Source organism: Colletotrichum phormii, assembly GCF_030913505.1.
Source record: "Colletotrichum phormii strain CBS 102054 chromosome Unknown BDP81scaffold_3, whole genome shotgun sequence".
NCBI lineage: Eukaryota > Fungi > Ascomycota > Sordariomycetes > Glomerellales > Glomerellaceae > Colletotrichum > Colletotrichum phormii.
This window is the reverse complement of record NW_026851445.1, coordinates 519,758-544,482: the sequence shown is the minus strand read 5'-3', so window position 1 is coordinate 544,482 and position 24,725 is coordinate 519,758. Positions and strand designations below refer to the sequence as shown.

The window sequence follows — 24,725 nt, the reverse complement described above, 5'->3', positions numbered from 1 at the left end:
CTCCTCCCAGCCACGTCGGGCTCAATTCCCGTCCGCGATTGAAGCGCACTCATCCTTTTTGGAGGTCTTTGGGGAAATCGGCGGTGGTTGAAGGAAGATTTGATTTTGCAATCCGATCGAGTAGATGGTTGGATGGTGTGTGTGTGTGGTTATTCGAGTGAGTTTGATGATTGAGAGTCAAGATTTTGCGAGTCTATGCAAGCATACATGATTTCCAAAGTTTTCTATATATAGTTATGTCAACTCAACCTCCGGAATGCGTTTCGAAAGAGCAATATAAGCTTGGGTCTCTGATTTGATCTCCCTGTGTATTTCTCTAAACTGTGCAAAATGCAAAAACGCCCATCTCGACGAGTTTTTTTCATGTACTCATACATTTACTTTTCCTTCTTTCGTCCATCTCGGATAACCCCTTGTCTATATCAACCCACGATACCAGGTATCGTGATACTTCCAAGGCAGGACATCTACGGACAAGGCTCAATCGTCATCGCTGACAAGCCATCCTCCCTCCGCCGCATCACGCATGACCAAGTCCACGCTCCTCTGCGCATAATCAGTCTGCCGGCGCTTGGCTGCTCTCGCGCGCTTTGCCGCACGTTTACCCATTCTACCCAACAGAGCGTCCAGGTCAAACTCGCTCGAGTCCGAGTTCGCCTTCTAAGCCTCCTCAGTGGTAGGAGCAACGGCAGCAGCAGCGGCAGCAGTGTCCTCAGCCTCTGCAACAACAGGCGCAGACTCGATCTCCATCCCCTCGGGCGTGGGGGCGTCCTCAATGTCAATGAGTTCCTTCTCCGCGACATAGGCGTCCTCCGCGGCGTCCTCCGCGGCGGCCTGCTTCTTAGCAGCCTCGTCAATGGCCCGCTGCTTCTGCAGACTGTTATTGATGAGCGGGGTGGTGTCGTTAAAGATGCGGAGCAGCATGGCCGTCCGGTCCTCCTTGGGCAGCATGAGGTTGAGCGAGTGAATGCTCTTCCACAGGGGGAGCGCCATGCGCTCGCTAAACGCCGGGTCGGAGCCGTCGGGCTCGACGCGGAGCACGCAGCAGCCCATGCCGATGTCGCGCACGCGCTCGCCAATCTCGCCCATCTGCTCCCACTCGCCGTCGGCGATGCGGGGGAACATTTCAATCAGCAGACGGCGCAGCGTTTCCTTCTTGGTCAGGCGGACGACGCGCTGCTCGCCGACGTAGCCCTGGAGGATGGGCATGCCCTCGGACTGGATGCGCCAGCGGCAGATCTCGGCCGAGGGGGCGTCCTGCTTCATGAACATTTTGACGCCGCCGTGGATGACCTTGATGCCGCGGCCCTCGTTCTCCGAAAGGATGTCGCGAGCCAGCGCAGAGGTGTAGTAGACGGCCTTGGCGGGCTCGCCCGTGGCGTTGCGGACCATGTAGCGGTCGTCAGGGAAGCGCGACGAGATGTGGTAGAATTCCCGAATGTTCTTGATGACCTCGTGCTTGGGGTCCAGGTACTTAAATGGCTCCTCGACACGGCCATGGATATTACGGTTCGAGTTCTTGGGCTTCTCTTGTGTCGTCGTCGTCGTCGTCGCCTCGAGCTTGGCCTTCTTGGTCTCTTGAGTCTCGCCGTCAGCCGCCTCGTCTTCTCTCGGTCGCTTAACACCGTTCGTAGCATCATGCTCTGCCTCCTCGGCCTTTTCCTCACTTTTTACTTCTTCGGTGGCCTCGGTAGTGGTCTCAGGGGCCGTCTCGGGGGCAGCCTCGGCAGCCTCGACGACCTCTTCGGTCTTCTCAGCAGCGTCGACCTCCATCTTCGTCTCGGTGTTCTCGGTCTCGGCCGCGGTCTCAGTCGCGGGTGTAGCAATAGCGGGTGTGGCAGCCGCGGTCGCTCCATTTGACTTGGTGGTCTCGTCGCCCTGCTTCTGGTCCTCGGGACGGATCTTGACCTCGGCTTTCTTCTGCAGGACGGTGATGAAGAAGCCACCAGTATCCTGCTGGTGAGCGTAGACTCGCATGCAGCGCTCGAGAGGCAGGTCGGCGCAGACGCTGCCCTCCAACGGCGGGAACATGGTCTCGACGAGTCTTCCAGGAGCAACACCCTCGGTGCTGTTCTTGGTCCACTCATCGACCTCGGCCTGGGAGCTCCACAGCCTGCCAGACTTGTCCATGATTTGCCACTTCTTCATACCGGGGGCGCGAACCAGACTCTGCAGCTCGTTGCTGCAGTCGACGATCTCGACCTTGTCAGGGCCACCGGCGCGGTCGATGGCGGCTGCGACGACGGACTCGTTCTCGACGGGGTTCATACTGCAGGTGGAGTAGACGACGCGGCCTCCGACCTTGAGCATGGCGAGCGCGCGCAGCAAGATTCTGACCTGGGTGACGTGAAGACCCAGCGCATTGCCGGGCTGCCAGTCCTTCCACAGGTTCATGTTCTTTCTCATGGTGCCGTCACCCGAGCACGGCACATCGGCGAGGATTCGGTCGAACTTGAGGTATCGAGGCTTGGTCGGGGTCTCGGGGTTCGAGGGGAGCTTGATCGCGGGGTACTGAGTGGCGTCGTGGTTGGTCACGAGCAGGTTGGGGGATCCGAGGCGCTTGAGCTGGTGGACAAGCATGTGGCCGCGCTTGTAGTCGGAGTCGTTGGCAATGAGGAGGCCGGTGGTGCGGCCAGAATCCGAAGGGTCAGCCGATAGGTCAGCCTGGCGCTCCTCCTCCGTCTCGTCGCCGAGGTCGAGGCCGTCCTCCTGGGCGAAGGCGCGCAGAACCTTTCTGACTCTCGCCTCCTCGCCCAGGTGAATCATCTCGAGAAGCTGGCCGGCCTTGCTGCCGGGCGCAGCGCACATGTCCAACACAGTCATGCCGGGGCGGACGTCCATCAAGAGGGGGGGAATCATGCTGACGACCTCCTGTCTGCTGATGTTGCCGACGGTCGTCTCGGAGACGAGGAACTTCTGGAAGGCGGCAAAGGGAGGGTATTTGCGAATGATGTTCTTCGGGGTGGTCATCCACCAGGCGAGCTCGTTGGGGTACCAAGACAAGGGCTGGGGGGGTTCGACGGTGCGTCCATCGGCGTGCTGGATGTTCTGGATCTCGGGCATGTATCGGGATTGCAGCAGCTTCTTCACGGCCAAGGCGTGACTAAAGTTGAGGTCAGTCGAGGTCGCGCGAAACAAAATGTCGATGCTGTCAAGTGACAGATGCCTTACCCTTTGGAGCCGCAGAAGCGGAAGCTGTTGGGCAGATCTCTGCGCAGAGCATCCCAGAAAGGACCCTGCTCCTCTTCGGAGAGGCCAAAGATGGTGTTGTAGTAGCGCTGGAGTCTCTCATTCTCCTTCTTTACGGCGGGATAGTTCTGCCACGACTCGCTGCGAGGCTGGCGACCGCGGTCACCACCGCCCTCGGCGTTGCTGCCGCCGCGGGACTTGCCCTTCTTGCCTCCCTGATGGAATGATTGTCAGCGCGCGCGAACGGGCATCAGTGAATTGAAAGCGATCGGAAAACTCACTCTGAACTTGCGACCCATGATGCGTCGCGGGGGGGGGAGATTAAGTTGACGTGCGTGGAGGGGTATAGGTTGCGCACGCGTGTGTTGTTCGAAAGGAAGGGAAGTCTTGAGGTGAGAGTCGCACGTAGTTCCGATCCTATCAGCGCTGGTGGTGTCGCGCGGTGTGAAATTTTGCCGTCACCAGAAAAGAGTAATGGAGAAAAAAAAAAAGTTGCGCCAACCTGCGGCCAGCCCCTCGATTGGAGATGATTGGCCAATCAAACGTCAGCTATGGGGAGCATCTAATCACCCCGCATCGCACCCCTGTAACCTCAGGGTCCGCCCCGGCCCCCCGCCCGGCTTGTATCCGCTGAAGCCCGCTGGAGCCCGCTGGAGCCCGCTGAGAAGCGTCCCGCATTCATCACCTCAGTGTGTACATACACAAGTCTCTCAAGATACCTTACTCAACCTTCATCTCATCATCCTCCCATCTTCGGTGTCTGGGGTGATATTTGTATTCTGGCGATATCGACTGCTTTCCATGTGAACATACTTTGGCGACTCACCAATACGGGATGAGACCGCAGACGCGGCGCCGATTACTCTACATACGGGGGCCCAAGCTTCCTGGAAGTCTGCACCTCATGGACCCGTAGCATCTGCAGGGCGTAACAAGCAAATCGTAAATCGTGCGCCTTTCGTTGTTTTCAAGAGCCTCTCCCCGATCGCCGTCGCGGAGCTCATTCCGCTCTCTCACTAAACAACCAAGTAATCCTCTCCGTCGTATTAATATTTCGACAACCATTGGATACCTGGCCTAAATGGAGGTGGGCACCGAGGCACGCATCGTCAGGGACTGGGGGGGCCAAAACGCCAGAGCGGCACAATCGACGTATAATGCGGGGTTTGCCTCGGGACCCGCGTACCGGTAGTCGGGGGGAGGGCGTGGCCAACCCTTAGCAGCTCCGGCATTGATGTCCGTCTTGATACCCGCAGATTATTGTTCCATTCTGTTAGTGATGTGGAAGCTATCTCCCCGAATAGGCCCAGTGGACGGGGTGGGATATCGGCAGCCGAAGCTTGAGCTATCCCGCATGAATAAAGCTTAAGTGCGAACCTTTCGGATGGACATTTGCGTGGCGAGTACGGATAGTTCTCTCATACTTCACCTCACTCTTATGAAGCTCGAATCCACGTCGGCACTTCCCGTTGATATCGCCCATTCCCGCTTGAAGCACACAACACATACATACTTTGTGAAGTGACAACCCGGCATCAGGAAGCAAACATGGCACCATCAACTTCAGTCAGCCAGATCCCCCACGCAGACGCCTCCGCCGTCAAACACACGAACGGCAACGGCATCCTGCCCAGCTCTACCATTGCGCCTGAAAAGAAGACCGGGCAAGACAAGTCCAAGACTCTGGAGACCAAGGGCTTCCCCCGGCCTCAAAAGTTTGATGATCCGTACCAGCAGCGTCAGCATCTCAAGGAGCGTTTAGCCCTGGGTTTCCGCATTTTCGCAAAGAACGGCTTCGATGCTGGCGTCGCTGGCCACATCACAGTCAGGGTACGTCTTCTCCCGTCTCAGAAACATTGGGGACGGCTCGGAATCTTGAACTGACCGTGCTTGGCGAAAGGACCCCGTTGAGCCGCAAACATTCTGGCTGAATCCCTTTGGCGTTCCTTGGCCACTGCTCAAGGCATCGGATCTCATCCGCGTAGATGAGAACGGTGACGTAGTCGAAGGAGGCCCCGTCAGGCTCTTGAACACCGCCGGTTCGTCCCCCTTCTCAAAGGCTCATCATCATCACTAGGGCCATCTCAAAATGATCCAAGCTAAACATCGATCCGGCAGCATACATGATCCATCACGCAGTCCACGAAGCCCGCCCAGAAATAAACTGCGTAGCCCACTCCCACTCCCTCTACGGCCAAGCCTTCTCCGCCCTCGGCCGCAACCTCGACATCACCACCCAGGACACCTGCGCCTTCTACAACGACGTCGTCCTCTACAACTCGTTCGGCGGCATCGTCCTCGGCAAGGAGGAAGGTCTGCGCATCGCCGCCGCCCTCGGCGACAAGAAGGCCGCCATCCTGCAGAACCACGGGCTCATCACCTGCGGCAAGAGCGTCGAGAGCTGCGTCTACTGGTTCCTCAGCCTCGAGCGGTGCTGTCACCAGCAGCTACTTGCCGATGCTGCTGCCGGGGGTAGGGGACACGAGACGGTCAAGATTGATGATGAGGATGCCGAGTTTACGTACAAGTCTATCGGGTCCGAGATGACGGGGTGGTTTTCGGGGAAGCCTACTTTTGATATGATGGAGCGTGAGTCGGGTGTGGCGTATAAGATGTGAGAGTTGAGATGGGGGTGTTGATAATGAATGTGAATTCCAAGCAGAATGAGCAGCTTCGATTTCGATTGTCACTAAAAAGGTTTAGTGACTTTGACGACAAGTGAAGTTTACCTCCAATGTTGCGTGGGAATGATATGTATGTCCTGTCTGCAGCTGCGCGAGATGAACAACGTGATAAGTCAAACAAGTCTTCCTGCCAGAAACAGTATAAGAAGTTGTCTCCAGAGCGTCGATGACTAGATTTTGTTCCCCACAACAAGTGGTGTACGTTGAACCGCTCCCTCCATCGATAGATCTCGCAACATCTGACTTTGGTACGGGAGCTCTTAGCCACTCACTTATTGCCTTTTCTATAGAACGCTATTTACACTAACCTACTTAACAAGAAGTCTACTCATCCCCCGTCGTCGTCCCGTGTTGATTCCATGTACAGTAAACTCACTGGGGTGAAGAAGAGAAAACGAGTATCCAACACATGACCAGCAGGTGGAAGCGACACTTCGTTCTGGAATCCGAGAAGACCAGCCGACCGAAGATGCAGGGGGCTTGGATCCAAACCCCAGAAAACTTCATCAAGAGAGACGTCAGAAACGACCTCAACCTTAGTCACGAAACCCGAAACCCGAAACCCGAGACCTCATCAAATCGAAAATGGAGGCCATGTTTGTGGGAACCTCTACTTATATTCAATAATACGTACCTAGGGAGAGGAGCGCTAAGGCGAGGTATTCTTTCTTGAAAACAAATACAGGAGAATCCTGTCAAGTGGGACCGCAATCTCTATCCCGAGACCCTACATGGGCTCACATACCGAAGCTCCCCTGGCCGTAGTACTTTATAGTCTCGTGACTCGCTATGTAAGGTAGTAAGGTAGAGGATCATACCTTGAGACATGTACGTAACTAAGAGCGATGAGCAAAGAGCAGCTAAATATTATAACAAACACGTGAGTCTCCCATCATAAGACAAAGAGTCGTATGCCAACTTACAGATAGAGGTTCTTTCTCACTGGCCGGACAGGATCCCTAGGACTATTACGATCAGATAAGCTGAGATGCTGTCATGGGTACTAACTACATTTCTGCCTCTATCTGTCTCTATCAGCATCTGATGTGACCTGAATCTGCGTTCCGAGTGACTGGTACTTGGCGGCAATGAAGAGTGGCCTGCCGTTTTGTTGGAGTCAGCAGGGAATTCTAGAATACCTTGGGCATCTTCAGTGACCTGTAAACATAGATATATGATAGGGAGACCACGCCATAGTGAATCGTTGTCTCCAGGACTTAGTGGGTACGCATCCCGACCGGTCATTGGTCTGGAGCATCATGTATACCGGCTTTGGTGGCTAGCCTAAGGCAAGGTACATCAGACTGAACCCCTCAGCCGTCACATCAAAGAGAGATCCAGCGGTTCGTACGTCCCGACGGGCTTCCTCACGTATTCGTCATGTACTACGTTCGACATAAATAATGACGGGACGGGAACAAGGGTGTCCAGACTCTTGGTTAGTACTTGTGTCGGCTGTGATAATCTCGCTGGATTTCCCCAATCTGCATCGCCCAAGACCAAGGACCCCAGAAAGAAGGCTTCGCACCCGAACGGACCCAGAAGACAAGAACGAGGTCGGGTTCTCTTAGATCAGATTTGACCCGGACCAACCCCTTTTTATATACCACTTTGAAAGCCGCGAGCAAACAAGTGAACATAGTCAGGTCTAATCGATATCGCTTCTCCATCGTTCACTCATCAACAAACGCCCCATGGGGGCTTCCTCAGATGTCATGTCACTCTGGATGCCTCCAAGTTTCAAGGGCGATCTAAAGAATTCTACAGACAAGCTGAAATAATATATTCAGTAGAATCGAGTGGAACTGTAGAGTACGATCTACCCAAACGTCCCTACTTACATAATGTCTATCGCAAAGCATGCGGTCTCCAAGGACCAGAGAAGGAACTACTCAGAATCATTAATGAAGCCATCTACAGGAACGCTCCCAAGAGGAACAATATAATCATGGGGATGAAGTCGCAAAGAAATGCAGGAGACCTGGCAGTCAAGGCTTTGCTGCAGTCCCTAGAACCCCAAACGGTGAGTCACTAGCGTAAGATCATTGGTCGCTCGGTAGGTGCTTCTTGGTGGAAGGCGCCGGTTCGAGAGATACTGGTTTATATGAAATCCGGGCCACTTCGAGCCTAAAACATGGGCTTTTCATCCCGCATAGAGCATGGATACAGCTCTCGGGCTTTCATTTTTTTTGATATCCAGCTAGTTGATAGATGCCATGCGTGCTCTTTCCTGGGCATGCAACATGGCGCACATAGGTAGTATTCGGCCCTCTCGAGTGAAGTAGGCGCATATAGCCATCGTGCCATTGTTCACTCGCACCATTCCGAACAAAGTCAATGGTACTTTACAAGACTCATGGAGAGCAGATGAAGACATCATATTCAACAGACAGAGCGTCGAGGAGCTCGCCAAAGTTGATTGACGAAGCGACGTCAGAACTCACACCCAAAAAGCTCGGTGACACCCGCCTCCGCTCCCACATCCCGAAGAGCAAGATGCAACCTCCCAGCGGTCCCCAGCAAATCAGGGTCCATCACTTCCCAAGCATTACCCATCCTCTGTCAGTGCTCAAGTACTCTGCAACAGCATTGGCCAAACAGACCCTGCCTTTGCTCTTTCCTGCGAGCTGAAGAGGGAATGTCGTTACGCGGCAAGTGGTGGTGGAAACGGTCACCGACCCGTCCGGGTACTCGAAACCTCGGGAGCCCCAGCTTCTTTCCCAGTACCAAGAGCTTTAGTCCGTTCTCGTAAGGTCCAAGCAGGAGTGTCGAGAAAAATGAATAAATGCTTCGAGACCCCCCTTCCTTTTGCACTTTCTGTTTCCAAGTATCTTTGGCAACTCTGACCGTGTCCTTGGACCAAATTCCATCCCATATCGCTTATCGGGTAGGTAATACGGATGAGTTTATCCTACCAATTCCAACATCGGACGCAAGACTTGCACAACAACTCCCGAAAACGGCATAGCGGCGTTTTTATGCTTCCCGGCTTGCACAGCAAGCTCGCATTACCCCCTCCATCGAGCAGCACCTCACAATCAGCGGGCACGCGACCCTCTCAGCTCCTTCCAGCAAGCTCCTCCAGCGAGAAAGCACTGGACAGCTCGCACCGGTTATCGGCGTAAGCGTTCCCCGGCCGAAAAATGGTCGGAATTACAGTGGTCTCCCTCGGCCGGCACTGCAGCGGCAGCGGCAGCGGACGTGCTCGCCAAGGTTGGAGGAATAAGATGACAGCTTATCCAGGGAGGGAGGGAGGGGGGCCTTCTGCACTATGCGGACATTGGAGTAGGCAACGAGAGATCTCAACAAGTGTTAGGATCACCGCCACAGCTTTCTTCGCTTCTCTCGACAATTCTCGTCGTGCAATCGAGAGCTTCCACTCGTTTTCCCACAACACCTCCCTCCCGTCAATCGTTTGACCACGGTGAGATTGAACACGAGATTTAGCTCGAGAAAACTCTCAAAATCAAATTCCGAACTTCGTAGGCAACGACAACGACAATGGCTCGTTCCTCGAAGCCCGCCTTCTGGGCCCTCTTCCTGATGGTCCAGCTCGGCCTCGCCTCCACCGTCGCCGAGAAAATTGGTCTGACGAGCAAACCCGTGGCATCGCTGAGCCTCGAGGAGATTGACGAGCAGCTGCAGGTAAGTGCGAAGAGAAGAAGAAGAAGAAGAAGAAGAAGAAGAAGAAGAAGAAGAAGACGAAGGCCAACCCGATCGAATCCCACGGGAGAGCTCAGAGCATCGAAAACCATCAGCCTAGAGCTTCATAACTGACCATACGATGCCCAGCAATGCTCGATAGTCCAATCTCTAACCTCGTCCAAACTCGCCTCCCTCTCCGAAACCCCCTCCCTCCTCTCCCGCGCCTTCGGAACCCTCTTCCCCGGCTCCCCCGCCGTAAACGCCCTCCTGGCAACCCTCTACATCTCCGGCCCGCCCAACTTCCTCCTCGCCCTCTGCCCGACCGACATTGACCCCTCCTCCCTCTCCGTCATGGTCGCCTTCGCCGTCGGAGGGCTCATGGGCGACACCCTATTCCACCTCCTCCCCGAAATCTTCCTCGGCGAGGACGAGCCCGAGCGCGCGAGATTGGTGCTCGTCGAACCGAACCGTAACCTGTTGCTCGGCGTCGCGATCCTGGTGGGCTTCATGACGTTCGTGGCCATGGATAAGGGGTTGAGGATCGCTACGGGCGGGGCAGGGCATTCGCATGATCACGGACACTCGCACGCGCAGGAGCACGGGGAGGCCAAGGCCGAGGGCGTGTCGTCTGCCGTGGAGAAGGCGGGCGAAGTCACCTCGCGCAACAAGAAGAAGAAGGGCGGCGCCGGCACCGACTCCGGATCCGGATGCGACGACGCCGTGGACAAGCCGGAGAAGGAGATGAACCCCAGCGTGAGACTCGGAGGCTACCTGAACCTGATGTACGGCCATTCCCTTAACCTACTCTCCTCCGGCCGCCGGGCAACGAATTCTACTAAAATGACTGGTTGCTCTGTACTGACTTAGATCCCCACAGCGCCGACTTCACGCACAACATCACAGACGGCCTCGCCATGTCCGCCAGCTTCTACGCATCCCCGACCATCGGCGCAACCACCACGGTGGCCGTCTTCTTCCACGAGATCCCCCACGAGGTCGGCGACTTTGCCCTCCTCGTGCAGTCCGGCTTCAGCAAGCGCGCCGCCATGGGCGCCCAGTTCGTCACGGCCCTCGGCGCCCTGCTCGGCACCCTCATCGGTATCGCCGTCCAGGAGCTTGGCGGAAGCGGCTCCAGCTCCGGCGAGGGCGGTATGCCGCGCAACGCGGGGCTCTGGGGTACCAGCTTGGTGAGTTTCTTTTCTTTCTTTCCTTTCTCTCTCTTCTCTCCCTCTTGCGGACTTCTGGAACTTGACCTGGTTCATTGGTTTTCACACTACCCCTGCGTGACGACTACAAGTGCTGACTGTGACGGACAGACCCTGGGCGACCTGCTTCTCCCCTTCACCGCGGGCACGTTCCTCTACGTGGGCACCGTCGCCGTTATCCCCGAGCTGCTCGAGACGGGCCCGAACAAGATGGCCGAGCTGCGCAAGACCCTCGTTCAGTTTGCCGCCATCGCTGTCGGTGCCGGCATCATGCTGTACATCTCGTGGCACGACTAGATGAATGCACCCCTTTTTTTTTTAAAAATAAAAAAAATGGTGCTTGAATTTTTTTGCCTCCGTGCACATGTAAACATGCCTCACGTTAGATGAGGTGTGACTGCTGGAAAAAAGCCAAAAAGGCGTAAGTCCAATGTAGAATATATAGAGACAATAGACCGTGCAAGACCGTCCATCGCTGCTAGATGAGTTGGTATTGCTCCAGCCAAAAAGTGACTTCAAAGCAAGCCGTCGCCAAGCCTTCTTCAACCTTAACTCTAGAAAAATTGGAGACATGTCAAGCGGCATCCATACGGTTAAAGTAAGCTGGGGACGAGGAAGCATGACCAACTCCAACCAAAAACGGCGCATCCCATAGCAGAGACCGTCCGAAAACCCATTTTTCCAACAACTCGGTTGACGGATCGTCTAGTCCTGACCGTCGGACCGTCTTTGGTAGAAGTGCGGGCGCAAGAAAAGGCATGTGGCGTCGTCGAAAAGTCGGGGTAAGGAGAAGTAGACAATGTAGAGGAACTTCTTGTGTGCTCGACTACTGAAGAGCAATGGAAGCTGAATAATACACACACGACGCTGTTCCCCACGAAGGAATAAGCTTGTCAAGGCCGGGGTTAAGGACTCCCGTTGTTTCAATGAGCCTTGGGTATTCCGAGTAGGCTTGTGGGTTTGCATGCAATCGCACTTTGTACGGAGTACCTAGTGTTGCTCAAGCTTGGCCTGACCGCTTTGCTACCTCCCTACTCCGTAACTCAGGCAGCATAGAACCAGTGGAGGTGTGTATGATGCACTTTCTGGGCGGTCTGGAAGTTTGCGGCTGTCAAGCACGCAATGAGCTTGATGAGCAAATGTCGAGAGGGTTGACGCAACACAGTCCTAGAGATGGTGTTTGGTTTCACCTCAGCCTTGAGAATTATGATTTCCGGTCCAGCAAAAAGACGATAATTATTCAACATAGAGCTTGGTCAGCTCTTGTCTCTTCTGGGTTGGTCGCCAATGAACCGGGAGATGCCCAAGTAATATGCGTTGTTGTCCACGTCTATGGCCTACCACCGCCTAGCGCAATAGCGACATTGACATGAGGCGCCCTGCAGGGCGCGGTGTACATGAGAACAGCTGGGCGCCCTGGGCGCGTGAGTTAATATGAGTCTTGCGCTTGACTTGCAAAGTCTATACACCTTCATGTGGGTGCGTGCATGGCCATGTGTGCATGACGCCTTTTGGTTCGGGAATGACCTGGAAGTGGAAAAAAGGTTGTCCCATCCGTCGTCCGAAGGATCTCTCCGTCCCGATTGGAGGCGGAATCCCATCATCGTTGGCCCGCTGGGGGTCTGGCCAAAGACGTTTGTCGATGAGGCCATGTGCTGAAGGGCGGTTAACGGGAGTGTTAGGTAATACTTCCGGACTCTCGTTCCGGAGCGTGGGATGTCTCCAGGATGTCTCCAGTGCTGTCCATCCAAAGGCGCATCGTGGGTCCTTTTTCCCTTGGACAAATGGCGCTTATGGCACTCCACTCTTCGCAAAAGAGGCAACAAAGTGCTCGTAAGAATTTTCTCGAAAAAAACTTCAACCACATTGTCCGAGCCCCGACTGTCGACATCGTAGATACCCATGTGCCATCGTAGACCGCAACGCGGCCATTCACGGCTCGTTTGTCGTCGGCTCAAAGTGGATATCGTGCTTGGGATATTCGTGGTATTGCACCATCGTCACTGACATCCACAATCCACATCAAACAAACCCACAGTTGTCTCCTGTTGTTCTCAAGCATGCCCGTTCAACATTGGCCTGCTTCCCGTATGCACCCCTGATTTGGGTCAGTCGATCAGAACCTCACGGCGGCTCCAGCTGCTGCTCGCAGATGAGCCGCACAGCACGGCCATGCAGCATTGCAGGCAGTGTTACGCCGTAGGCCGTAACCCGAAGAGCCCCATCCTGTTCCGCGATGGAGCCTCAAGTTGTCTTGTCTTAACTTTCAAGATCCGCTTGCTGCCGTGCCTTGGCCTGACGTACTTGGCTCGTTCTAGCCTTCCATCCAGGCGTTCCATGCATTCTAGCGTCATCGTCCCGATGGATCTCATCAGTCATAAGCTCACCATCGTCGTGCGGCTGGTGTTGCTTGACATCCAATTGCGCTCCTGGTAGGCGGCAACGTGGTCAGCTGTACGCCCGGGGGTTTCTCCTGCCGTTCCCTAAATTGGTTGACGAGTCGTGATGTGACAGTAATGGCTTCTCTCTGTTTGTTCTTTTGCATGTTCCATGTGTGTGTGTGTGTGTGTGTGTGTGCCATCCAATGGTCCATGCGGCCACTACCTTGGCAAGTGGCCATTCGAGACCTTCGAAACTTCGAAAGCGTGGGATCGAATGTAAAATTTTCACTTCACGATGGTCATGGTCGTAGCTCTGATGGATCTCATTACTTTCGGCGTCCCCTAACGTTAAGAACTCGCGAGGCACGCCCCCATAAGCGCACCCTTGAGATGGATCAGGGCAATCTCCAGGGCCCCAGACAACCGGGGGATCCACCGGCTTGACAGAGCGCATCGACCGCTAACGGGAGGCCGAAGCGGGTGGCCGATGTGCCTCCGCCGCGGGAGTCCACTTTCGACCGTGTACGTCAAGGGGACCCGATGGCATGGATCTCGTGTAATGCCAGCACCAGCCGCCAGGCACCTAAAGGCAAAGCGCCGCGCCCCTGGATGGATCTCATTAGACATCGATTCCGTGTACGTAAAGCCCAGCCGGTTGTCGTGTGTTTTTGCGAACTTTGCAACTGAATTAGGTTTTTTTTCTTTCTTTCTCATCCACGTCGTTTGTCCACTGGATTGCGATATCCACCTCGCGTGTGTTTGAGGGTGAAGATGATTGATTCGAGGTAGAGGTACTTGCGATACTTGTTGTACTTGTCGTGTGCTTGTACCTTTCGTCAGTCTACCCAGGCCGCCCTTGTTTGTTCGACGGGCTTGGGATTTTTCGACCAACGACACACCTACTCCCATGCTTGAAAATACGCCTGGTGCGTGTGACTGAGTATTGCAGCCATGACGAAGTGAAGTGCTAGGGGAGGAAATTTCCCACCCTTGCCTGCAGTCGTCGTGGAGGGTGGTAGAACGAGTTTAAGCTGCTGATTGGGACAGCGGTGTCGGACTGGCAACGCGATTGGGGTCGATCATTGAAGGACAGCGAACAAGACTTCTCCTCGGTAGTAGGCTGAGAAGTGTGCCACTGGCTACCCAGCTGTGGTTCTCCTGCTGCCTCGTGCGTCTCATCACAGCTTGGTGTTGAAAGAAGCGGCAGGCCGCAGGGGGCGACGGTGAGTTGTTGATGCGAGAGGCAGATAACAGTGTGACTGTCTGGATGCTGGTCTGCTGCAGCCGTTGACAGATTGCTGGGGTCGCGGATCTTGAGTCCCATGATTGCTCCCCGCGTGCCCGCATTGCCCTCGGTTTGAGTTGTTTCTTGCGTGGTGTCGCGGGGGCGGCTCTCTTAGCTCTATTCCGATTCCCCATTCCCCAGTCTGGAGATGGCAACGGCTGGAGTCTGGCACGGCTCCGATTGAGCTCCGAGAGCAGTGGTCCGCGACATTGGCTGTAAAGATTCTTGAACAGGTGCTAGTGCAGTCTTTGTCTTTTGCGTCAATGTCATCCGGTAGGGCGCTGGGAGATTCGGCTGACTATCTCTTTGGGGTCGGACGACAGCGTGACGGCAGCAGGGCATGGAGCCATATCAGTGGCCTGAGTATGCATGATAGACAATAGTTGGGTGCCGATCCAATGGAATAACGCGTTTGTACGGATAGAGTACGACAGGTTCTCGACCAAGGTTGCAGCCAAGTGCCTCGGCGGGCTGCGTGTTGTTTACACTGTTTTGGTTCTTGTTGGCCATTGTCAATTCGAGGATGCGATCGGCGAGAGCTTTGGACTTTCACTAATTGACTGGCGCTGGCGTCACAGTCATCAGGGTCGAATTTGATCCGTCATGTCAGCAGACTGACTGTACCAGAAGCTTGAGCCGGGTTCCGTTGGCGATGGTTGGAAATCCGAGTGGGTGGAGATGCATGTCAGAAGCATCGGTCGGCAAGATGAAAGTTTCCCTTGATTCAGAGACTATTGAGGTGCTTTACCACCTTAGCAAGCATTTTGAAGTTAGTCGGCGGGAATTGCTGTCTCGTTCTTCCCAAAGCAAGTGAGGTGCGTTGCAAGGAGCACCTGCCGATCATCGGCGCCGTGTGTTGCGGTGGAGGAAGGTCCAGTCAAAGGATCTTGCTCGGTTCTCATCATGTTAAAGCGGGTCCCGCGCCTTTCCACGACGTCCAAGTTGACATGATGACTCTTTTGGCGAGCAAGTGCGACACGCTAGCAAAGTTGAGTCTGAGATTCCCAACCTTGGATTACCAATCTGAAAGCATTCTAAGCAGCCTTTAATTTTGAAACAGCAGGGAGAGACAGTAGAAGCATTACTGGGTAAAGATGAGCTTGGGGGTTGGATGCGTCTTGCATGGTCTGCATGGCATCATTTGGAGCATTGGAAATCAGAGTCTGTTGCAGCTGAATACTTCTCTGTGCAACAGTGGACTTTCATATCAATACATCTTCGATTACGGGAGCTTAGGTAACATAGGCAACTTCAATAGGTATTCAATACCTCCTCACCTTACTATGTAGAGAACCGGGGACGAGAAACCTGGATGGCCCAGAGAAGTTGCGGAGCAGGAGACGGAGTCATAGCTGCCATTCACGCCTTTCACGCCGTTTTGTCACAGCTGTTGGCGACCTTTTGAGGTCGGAGTCTCGGAGTCTCCACCTAGTTGCGGCCAACAACCGCTGGGCTCCTCCGTACAGTCTAGAGACGGGAGTTACAGAGCGTATGGAAGTCGGGGGTCTCTAGCGTATTGTTGTATAAGGTAAGCTCGACAGGAAGGGCGTCACTTGTCGAGACCAAGCACCCAAGCTCGTCTTTGGGAGCGCCAGTCATCCGCCGTGCCATCCACCATTCTAGTGGATCCCATCCTTTAGATTTTCTGTTTCTGCTGTCTTCTTCTCCACTTTTTCCACCTTCTCTTGCACTCTGAACACACTGAACAGCCGGTCAACAGTTCAAGTTCCCGTCGGCCACTGCCTGTGCAAGCGCGAGTCTCCCGCCCCGGCACCTGCCTGCCACCCACCACCACTCTTAGGTAGGTTCCCAGGTCGACTCTCGGTACCTCACCCGTAGTACCACATGTACCTTGGCCAGGTACCGGTACGTTTTCCCACCTCCCTCCATCACGCAGGCTGAGGATGAGGAGCCCGCCCTTTGCAAGTGCAAAGACGTCGACGGTGGAGGGTTTCCAGGTTGTTTCCGGCCCTGGCGTTTGCTGCCATGGATCTGCTCAAGTCGAGTCGAGTCAAACAAACATGCTGCTGCATTGCACTCCTGCCCATCCATCTTCTCCCTTCCCATCCTTGACTTTGACCCGACCTTAAAGAGACACGCCTCGCCCACCCTCTTGCCATGGAAATGTCTATATTTCTCCGTACCACTCACAGGCTTTCAACTTGGTTTCATTACCATATCGTCACTCACAAGACTCCATCTGGTTCCCATCCAATACCCGGGGGATCTTCATTTAAGCCGTCGTCTACATACATATAAGCTACACTCCCACCTCGGGGACATTCCCACCATCGTCATCGTCACGCTTAGCAGGCTCCATCTATCAACAATCGCCCAAAATGTCGAGCCACAGTGACATGAGCTCGGTCATCTCTTTTGCCCGACAGCCTGCTTCCACCAGGAAGCAGAGCATCGAGGTCAAGATCAACGACCACTACAGCTCCAAGGTCTACACATCGGGCAACCCCATTTTCGGAGAGGTCACAATCACGCCCAGCCATGACAGCCGGTTCGACTTTGTCCAGATTATCCTCATTGGCATCTCAAGGACTCGCCTCGATGCCGTTCAGATTCCCCAGCTCTCTTCTCACACCTTTCTCAAGCTCGAGATGCCCATTCCCGCATCCGCCTACCCCGTACCCCGGATCTTCGAGGCCGGCAGGGCTTACACCATTCCCTTCAACTTTGTCATCCCCCACCAGCTGACACTGAGCGCCTGCACCCACAAGGCCCAGTCCGATTACATCCAAGACTACCACATGCGCCTGCCCCCGACCATGGGCGGCTGGGAGAGGGACGATATGGCTCCTGACATGGCCCAAATTCAGTATGTCATCAAGGCCCGCGTTGTGCGACAGGACGAGCTCGGTGGAAAGCCGACTAAGGTCATGGAGGACACCCACCACATCAAAGTTCTCCCTCGATCCCCCGAGGACCCGCCCCTGAACATCACCAAGCAGGACAGGAACTACGCCCTCAGCAAGACCAAGACCATTCGCAAGAACATCTTTTCCTCCAAGCAGGGCACTGTTACAGCTGCAACCGCCCAGCCCGGTGCTGTCTACCTCACTGCCGACGGCCGCGGAGCCTCCGAGGGCTCAGTCCTGGTCAACCTCAACTTCGAGCCTGCGTCTGCCGATATCCTGCCTCCCAAGGTCAGCACCGTCTCGGCCAAGGTCCAAGCCCAGACCTGGTATGGCGCAGCACCCATGTCGTCGCTCCCCAACATGGGAAACAGTCAAGAGGCATATGCCATGATCCAGCAGCTCGCATACCAGACCTCGGTTTCCCTCTTCTCGACATCAGTCGACAAGGTTGCTTGGCGCCAACAGTTGGCTTCCACCGCTCGCCGTGACTCCGGATACTCTAGCGATGGCATGCGTGAAGGCAGTCCCTCCGACTCGGACAGCCAGCGCCAGAGCAACAGCCGCCGCTCGAGCAAGGACCGCTCGTCTCCCATCTTCCACAAGGCCGCTCTCCAGATCCCTTTCACGCTACCCACGGCCCGAAAGACCTTTATCCCGACCTTCCACGCCTGCCTCGTTTCTCGCACGTACTCGCTGCAGTTGACACTGGTCGTTGGCGATTCCAAGATCAACTTGAACATCCCTCTGCAAATCGCCCTCGAGCCGCCCGTGCAGCTCGATTCGCTCGACATGGGTCTTCCCAGCTTCGAGGCCGTGATGGCGCAGCAAGAGGAGGCGGACGCCGATGCGTTCCTTCAGCCGAGATTGATGCAGCAACCTGCGCCCGAATTTCAGGGCACTGCTGTGTTGCCCAGCTACGGCGATCTGTCTGCAAGGCGAGGCGAGGTCTCTGCTGCTTGAAGATTTTGCAGTCTGAGCTCTTGTTTCCTTGCATTGACGAATTACGACTTATGGGGGTATTCTTTCACGGACGATGCCACTTTTCAGCAATTTCCTTTGTTTCAATGTTTTGAAGACGATGATACCAGTAGAGGATCAAGCTGGTTGGTTATTGGAGTTTTGGATATTAAAAATTTGGGATACTTGGACTTGGTGTATTTCTGCTACTCATTTGGAATTTTTGTCTGTTGGAATTGAAGATACCCAAAGAGCAAGAGGCAAATTGGATAAGCACATCAATACTTAGTAATAATATGACAAAATCACTCAACCGCGGGCTCGTGTGTGATCTTGCCGAGTCGACTGTTCCGTTATACAACCTGATGAAGCCTGCCTACTTACCTTGGCACTGAATCTTACACAGGAAGAAGCTTGTGTTCTCCCGCGTACAAAAGATGAACCACCTAGTACAAGAAATTTGATGGAAGTGAGGCACCGACCCAAGCGTCTAGAGCCTAGTTTAAGTCGGATTCGAATGATGCTTGACCCCACACGGCATGTTGGACATGGGCCGTACAATCCGTAATCAGTGGCCGGATCCGTCTCTGAACTGGAATTGCCAAGAGAAGGCGGCCCGGGGCAGTGTCTGGCACTCCGGAGACGGGATGATGGGACGGGAGTTGAAGGGGCCGGCACCCAAAGGAGCCGGGGCCGGAGGAAAGGTGGAGACGAAAGACGGGAGAAAGGTGCCGGAAAACCCAGAAAGTTCTAGGCCCGTTGATTTTGTTTTTCCACTTCCCCCCTCTTGCTTCTAGACTTAAGATTGCGGTGGAGTTTTGCTGGTATCCCGCTTTTTTCCTGCTTCTTGTCCCCGGACGCCCAGCATGATGATCAACTTTTTTTTTTCCCAAGAAGCTCGGACTGGAAGGTCACTGCCAGTGGCTGGGCACTCACTGGGCAAATGAGGGGATTTGGGGGGAGGAGGAGGAGGAGGAGGAGGAAAGGTGGGGGTGATTATCCGGCACAAGCTGGCACTGCGCATGACCTGACAAGCTGCATCAGTGCATGCGATTCCTCCGTGACATTGGGAATGGGGAAGATGACGATATCTTGTTGGTCTTAACACCGGCCTGTCACTGTCTAAACAGCCCACTCTCCCGGTGCTGTTTATTCAAGGGAGGGAGCGATCGCCATCGAGGGTTTGTACAAACAGAAGCGGTTTGTCCTGTGTTTCTATTGATAGCACCTTGACTAAGGGAAGGGGAGCCCCGTAAACTGCCCACACTAAGAGGATCGATCGTCTGTTCCACATGGCACCGTTTCTAGTGCGGCGACTCGTGAGTCGAAGGCTTGTAAGCCGAGGATGAGGCTGATGCGCAAGTTCTGAGGTGAGGTAAGCTGTGCACAAATAATCAGCCATTCGTCGTTTTACTAGGTGTTGAATTTTTTCCACAATCCCGATTGCACATCCAATTCAATTAAAATGTTCGCAATTGCACATCGGATAACAATACACGTGACGACGACGACGCCGACACCCCTTTCATCTTGGCTGCGACCTGCCCAAAGAGTGAACCCCTCGTGTCGGTTGGATTTAGCTTCCCCAACAGCAGCCCTTGATTGGTGCGGCGGGACAGCGGGCGGCGGCAGATATAGGGGTTGGGGGCGCACTCCCGTCTCCTCTTAGGGGGTCTTAACCTGTAGAAATGCCTGTGCTACCGCTTGCGTTTGTGGGATTGGGTGACGGGGTGTTGGAAGAATTTCAAGGTACGGATTGTATTGGTGAATTGCGATAAGCCTTCCCGCCGATGTCTTAAGTGCTGCTTGGGAGACATGTGGTCTTGGCAGGCGCGAGATAGGAACTAAAGCGCGTAGGGAAGCGTGCCTATCCGTCAGAGACTAGGATAGGGGTATGGGTGTTAGCTACGGTGAGGTGAGGTATCCGTAAGTGTCTACGGAAGAGAAGAGAGGGGAAGATGGAACCCCCCAGATGCTGGATGGGGACTGCATCGAGGCGATGGCACTCGATGGCCGCGATGCAACGCTGGAAGACGGCATCTCACATTGAGGAGAGTGATTAAAAACAATTTATGAATTATTCCGGGCCTCTCTCTGATCGATGCTTCACCTCTCAGTGGTCGTAAAGTGGTATTGAAGCGTGCGCCCATCATCGAACCCCCCCCCCCCCCCCATCCATCCTGACCAGACCATCCATCCCCATGCTTGCAGCCCATGTGCCCATGCCATGCAATGCAATCCCCAGTGAATCTCCCATTTCCATTCTCATTCCCATGCTCTTCCATCTCCTCCCCCTTGTGAACTGGTCTTATTGCCCGCCGATTCCGTCCCGTCCTCCTCCATCTGCCAGCTGCGTCCCGTCAACGTCCTCGGTTTCTTCCAATTGCCTCTTCATCCCCTCCCCTCCCCTTCCATCTGGACTGTGTGCTTGTGCTTGTATTCCTCTTGTCCCTCTTCCCTCCGTTCCGCGCGCATTATCTCCCGCCACTCAACCTACCTACTTCCAACAACATCCCAACTCGCCCCGTTTCGAAACAAAAACGATAACGGCCGACGGCGGGCTCACTTGCGTCATCCCCAACAAGACGGAAGTTCTAGATTTTGAAGCTTGATACTAGCTATTTACCTTTAGACTTCTTCTTGGGTACTTGGTACCAATTCCACTCGTTTCCACCGCAGCTTACCTCACCTTTTTTACCTTTTTACCTCCCGAGACCCTCCTCTTTCGATCCTTCGATTCGGGACATCTGCGCAGCGCAGTTCGATCCAATTTTTGAATTCCGCCCTCTCACCCATTTGCGGCGGCGTGGCGCGGAGAGAGACACCGTGCAGCCACGGACCCTCGACTGAACCTGAACGCGACCGGACCCGTCTTACCTTGATTGCGTTCCTGACTTGGCTAATTTTATCCTCAATCGTCTTTCAATTCCCTCGAATCCGAAAAGGTACCCCGAATATACCACAACCACCAACACCACAGAAGACAGGTCGCCCATCTTATCTGGACACCTCTTCACCACTTACACAAGCTTCGCCGAGACGGTCTACGCGGATATAATCCGACGGCGACAAATTCGCAAACACCTTACCATATCACGATGCGACAGGTGCTCAAGGCCGGCTTGGGGTGCCTCGTCTCCCTGCTGCTCGCCGCACCAGCCGACGCATTCTACATTCCAGGTTCGGCGCCCTCAGAAAGAAGTCCCAGCTCATGACCTCCAACCTCTACCTCTCGCTCGAGCAATTGCCCGCTGACAGTACCTCGGAATAAAACTATAGGCTGGTCGGTTAAGAGCTACAAGGACGGCGAGCAGGTACCCCTGCTCGTGAACAAGGTCTACTCCGACAACACCCAGCTGCAGTATGCCTACTACGACCTCCCCTTCGTGTGCCCGCCGACGGGCCAGCGCAAGCCCGGCACGGGACTCCTCAGCGGACAGAGCATCCCCTTGAACCTCGGCGAGGTCCTCCGCGGCGACAGGATCAAGACGTCCGACATTGACCTGGTCGTCGGACAGGACAAGCCGTGCAACTTGCTGTGCAACCGCGAGATGAGCCGCAAGGATATGCGCCGCGCAAAGGACATGGTGCACGACGGCTACGTAACCGAGTGGATCGTCGATAACCTCCCAGGCGCCACGAGCTTCGTCACCGTCGACAAGAGTCGCAAGTACTACGCCGCCGGCTTCAAGCTCGGCTTCACGGATTACTCGGCCAGCAGCGGCAAGCCGCGCTACTTCCTCAACAACCACCACACCATTGTCGTTCGCTGGCGCAAGGCCCCGGGGAAGGCCGGCGAGCGCGGCGGTAAAGTCGTCGTCGGCTTCGAGGTGTACCCCAAGAGCATCGGCCCAAACAACAAGCGCGACGACGACGGGTGCCCCGCGGATTTGCAGAACATTGACCAGAACTTTGAGCTCTACCTCGCCCCGAACAAGTCTTCCGAGACGCCGAAGCAGCAGCAGAACCTCGACTCCTCGTACCACCCCGCCGACGACGACGAGGACCTCACTGACGACGGCGCCAAGCTGACCGTGCCCTACACCTACTCCGTCTACTTCCGAGAGGACAACAACGTCGAGTGGTCGCGCCGATGGGATCTGTACTTTGTCAACCAGGAGGAGGGCCAAAAGATCCACTGGCTGGCTATTGTCAATTCCCTCATCATCTGCGGTCTGCTTACGGGCATCGTCCTGATGATCCTCGCGAGGACGATCCGCTCCGATATCAAGGGATACAAGGAGGTGCCTCTCGAGGACGGCAAGCCGAAGCTGAAGCGCAAGAAAACGACCGGAAGCAAGTCCCCCAGACTCTCGGAGAAGACCGGCGGACTGCTCGACCAGGGGGGAGCCATCGACGCCGAAAATGACGCCGATGTGTCATCCGACGAAGAGGCCCTCGAGGACGTCACGGGTTGGAAGCTGCTCCACGCCGACGTCTTCCGGACACCCCATCATGGCTACCTCCTGGCCCCGCTCGTCGGGTCCGGCATGCAGCTGCTCTTCATGGCCGTGGGCCTCGTCTTCCTGAGCGCCCTCGGCGTCCTCAACCCCAGCTTCCGCGGCGGCTTCATCAGCGTCGGCGTCGGCCTGTTCGTTTTTGCCGGCCTCTTCTCGGGCTACTTCTCCGCGCGCGTCTACAAGACCTTTGACGGCCAGGACTTCCGCAAGAACGCGCTCGTCACCGCCGTCCTCTTCCCGGGTCTCCTCTTTGGCGTCGTCTTCATTCTCAACCTATTCGTCTGGGCGCAGGCCTCGAGTACCGCGATCCCGTTCGGCACCCTCGTCGCCATCATCTTCCTCTGGCTCTGCATCCAGGTGCCCCTCGTCTACGCCGGCTCCTGGTTCGGTTTCGTCCGCAGCGGCAACTGGGAGCACCCGACCAAGACGAGCGTCGCCCCCCGCCAGGTGCCCAGGCAGGCGTGGTACATCAAGTCGTGGCAGTCTGTCCTGCTCGCGGGGCTGATTCCCTTTGCGGTCATCTTCATCGAGCTGCTCTTCGTGTTCCAGTCCGTCTGGCAGGATAAGAGCGGCTACTACTACGTGTTTGGATTTCTGGCCGTAGTGTCGGTGATCCTGATTGTGACGATTGCCGAGGTGACGGTCGTGACGATTTACGTCCGGCTGTGCGCCGAGAACTACAGCTGGTGGTGGCAGTCGTTTGCCGTCGGCGGTGGTAGTGCCGTGTGGGTGTTCTTGTACTGCGTGTGGTACTACTTTTTCAAGCTGCACATTACCGGCTTCGTGAGCAGTATGCTGTTCTTCAGCTACAGCTTCATGGCGTGCTGCGTGTACGGTCTCTTGACGGGGACGGTCGGGTTCCTGAGCGCGTACGCGTTTGTTCGGAGGATTTACGGGTAAGCACCTCCCTCTACTCCCCTTTATATTTACCTTGAAGTGAAGCTGACGTTTGTGACAGAGCCATCAAGGCAGACTAAAACCCGCGGGGGTTTCGTCGTTTAATGTTTTAGTTTGGACAGCGGGTGTTCCCTAATGTTGATTCTCGACACACGACGAGAGGAAACAATGGAAAGGAAAGGAAAGGAAAGAACGGCGGGGGAGGAGGCGCTCATTAATTGCATTGCCTGGCGGCGTCAAAACAAGTTTCTGGGGCGAAACAAAAGTCCAACCAGGTGCGTTGAGGCTTTGGCGTTTTATACTGGTGGTTGAGTATGTGCTCGTCTATCTATCGGTCTCTCTCTGTTCGTCTCTTTGTCTACCGTAACGTGGAAAGCCATGAGGCGCGAGAAGCCATTGGAAGATGGATCATCGCACACAAAGTACATATGACGAAAACAGATTCCTTACGGCCAGAAGGCCAAAGTGTGTATTGTGTTTCAGAGAATTTGTATAGGTTCGGCGGGGGGGGGGGGGGGGGGGGGGGGCAAAGATTATCAAACGTATAATTAGATTCTGTCTCAACGTTTGAATGTGATTTGTGCCTATCTTGTCTCGTGGCCTTGCCTTGTTTTGTTGCCATCTTACCGGGGCTCTTTCTTTCGCCTTTTATCGTTAGCTGATAATTGTTGAAATAAGGATGGTAATCGCTTGCCTGCGATGGTGATTCAAATCACGGCTAAAACGGCGAGAATATGGTGGCAACCCAAAAAGATGCTATGGCATGATTGCCATGTCTAGATTTCCCAAAGACCGATGAGCTCTCGAGGTGACGGCCATGATCCAATGAGATGTAGGTGGTAAGGGAGCTGGACCTGCCGTTTTGAGCGACGAGAGAACCCTTGATGCCGATGGTGTCAGCTAACTAGGCTCACAGGCGGGGTTTGGAATGAAATGTGGTGTAGGTAGGTAGGTAGGTAGGGGTTACTTGGTGCGGCGGCCGCTGCGTTGCCATGTTTGATGTAGGAAATTGCACTTTTGATACTTCTCGGGAGGACTTCTCAACGACAGCACATTGCAGGATTTTGTACTCGGCTACGTACGGGGTACGAGTCCAATACAGGGCTCTGGGAAGTAGAGGTAAGACGAGGGTTACATGAGGTTAGGTACTTACGT

At 54.9% G+C, this 24,725-nt stretch overlaps 7 protein-coding genes across 7 annotated transcripts; 4 read left to right on the top strand and 3 right to left on the bottom strand.

Moving 5' to 3' along the window:
- Positions 1 to 238: 238 nt before the first annotated feature.
- Positions 239 to 3,632, bottom strand: BDP81DRAFT_468540 (NOL1/NOP2/sun family protein). The gene is made up of 3 exons (XM_060594490.1): positions 3,471 to 3,632; positions 3,172 to 3,404; positions 239 to 3,103 (listed from the first exon to the last, which is right to left on the bottom strand). Exons 1-3 carry the CDS (start codon positions 3,486 to 3,488, stop codon positions 661 to 663), a joined length of 2,694 nt encoding a protein of 897 aa, XP_060449551.1. The 5' UTR covers positions 3,489 to 3,632; the 3' UTR covers positions 239 to 660.
- An 811-nt stretch (positions 3,633 to 4,443) lies between these two features.
- Positions 4,444 to 6,013, top strand: BDP81DRAFT_468539 (class II aldolase and Adducin domain-containing protein). Its single transcript, XM_060594489.1, has 3 exons — positions 4,444 to 5,019; positions 5,090 to 5,228; positions 5,308 to 6,013. Exons 1-3 carry the CDS (start codon positions 4,738 to 4,740, stop codon positions 5,805 to 5,807), a joined length of 921 nt encoding a protein of 306 aa, XP_060449550.1. The 5' UTR covers positions 4,444 to 4,737; the 3' UTR covers positions 5,808 to 6,013.
- A 3,361-nt stretch (positions 6,014 to 9,374) lies between these two features.
- Positions 9,375 to 11,020, top strand: BDP81DRAFT_310567 (ZIP zinc transporter; the record flags this gene model as incomplete). The annotated part of the gene is made up of 4 exons (XM_060583648.1): positions 9,375 to 9,518; positions 9,666 to 10,300; positions 10,396 to 10,705; positions 10,835 to 11,020. The coding sequence occupies 4 exons, from the start codon at positions 9,375 to 9,377 to the stop codon at positions 11,018 to 11,020; spliced, it is 1,275 nt and encodes a 424-aa protein (XP_060449549.1).
- Positions 11,021 to 11,964: 944 nt separating this feature from the next.
- On the bottom strand, positions 11,965 to 12,761 carry BDP81DRAFT_124927 (uncharacterized protein). Its single transcript, XM_060581653.1, has one exon. The coding sequence runs from the start codon at positions 12,625 to 12,627 to the stop codon at positions 12,061 to 12,063; it is 567 nt and encodes a 188-aa protein (XP_060449548.1). The 5' UTR covers positions 12,628 to 12,761; the 3' UTR covers positions 11,965 to 12,060.
- A 586-nt stretch (positions 12,762 to 13,347) lies between these two features.
- BDP81DRAFT_124921 (uncharacterized protein) lies at positions 13,348 to 14,385 on the bottom strand. The gene has a single exon (XM_060581652.1). The coding sequence runs from the start codon at positions 14,011 to 14,013 to the stop codon at positions 13,453 to 13,455; it is 561 nt and encodes a 186-aa protein (XP_060449547.1). The 5' UTR covers positions 14,014 to 14,385; the 3' UTR covers positions 13,348 to 13,452.
- Positions 14,386 to 16,487: 2,102 nt separating this feature from the next.
- On the top strand, positions 16,488 to 18,526 carry BDP81DRAFT_417719 (arrestin). The gene has a single exon (XM_060589650.1). It carries the CDS (start codon positions 16,729 to 16,731, stop codon positions 18,214 to 18,216), a length of 1,488 nt encoding a protein of 495 aa, XP_060449546.1. The 5' UTR covers positions 16,488 to 16,728; the 3' UTR covers positions 18,217 to 18,526.
- Positions 18,527 to 21,311: 2,785 nt separating this feature from the next.
- BDP81DRAFT_390270 (endomembrane protein 70) lies at positions 21,312 to 23,650 on the top strand (the record flags this gene model as incomplete). Its single annotated transcript, XM_060587377.1, has 3 exons — positions 21,312 to 21,393; positions 21,493 to 23,569; positions 23,632 to 23,650. The coding sequence occupies 3 exons, from the start codon at positions 21,312 to 21,314 to the stop codon at positions 23,648 to 23,650; spliced, it is 2,178 nt and encodes a 725-aa protein (XP_060449545.1).
- Positions 23,651 to 24,725: the final 1,075 nt, after the last annotated feature.

Coding starts and splice junctions, on each gene's coding strand:
- BDP81DRAFT_468540 (XM_060594490.1), bottom strand. Junction 3,104..3,171: donor CGCTTCTGCGGCTCCAAAGG/GTAAGGCATCTG, acceptor CCTCAACTTTAG/TCACGCCTTGGCCGTGAAGA.
- BDP81DRAFT_417719 (XM_060589650.1), top strand. CDS start 16,729: ATGTCGAGCCACAGTGACATGAGCTCGGTCATCTCTTTTGCCCGACAG.
- BDP81DRAFT_124921 (XM_060581652.1), bottom strand. CDS start 14,013: ATGGGAGTAGGTGTGTCGTTGGTCGAAAAATCCCAAGCCCGTCGAACA.
- BDP81DRAFT_124927 (XM_060581653.1), bottom strand. CDS start 12,627: ATGGGTATCTACGATGTCGACAGTCGGGGCTCGGACAATGTGGTTGAA.
- BDP81DRAFT_468539 (XM_060594489.1), top strand. CDS start 4,738: ATGGCACCATCAACTTCAGTCAGCCAGATCCCCCACGCAGACGCCTCC. Junction 5,020..5,089: donor CTGGCCACATCACAGTCAGG/GTACGTCTTCTC, acceptor GCTTGGCGAAAG/GACCCCGTTGAGCCGCAAAC. Junction 5,229..5,307: donor CAGGCTCTTGAACACCGCCG/GTTCGTCCCCCT, acceptor TCGATCCGGCAG/CATACATGATCCATCACGCA.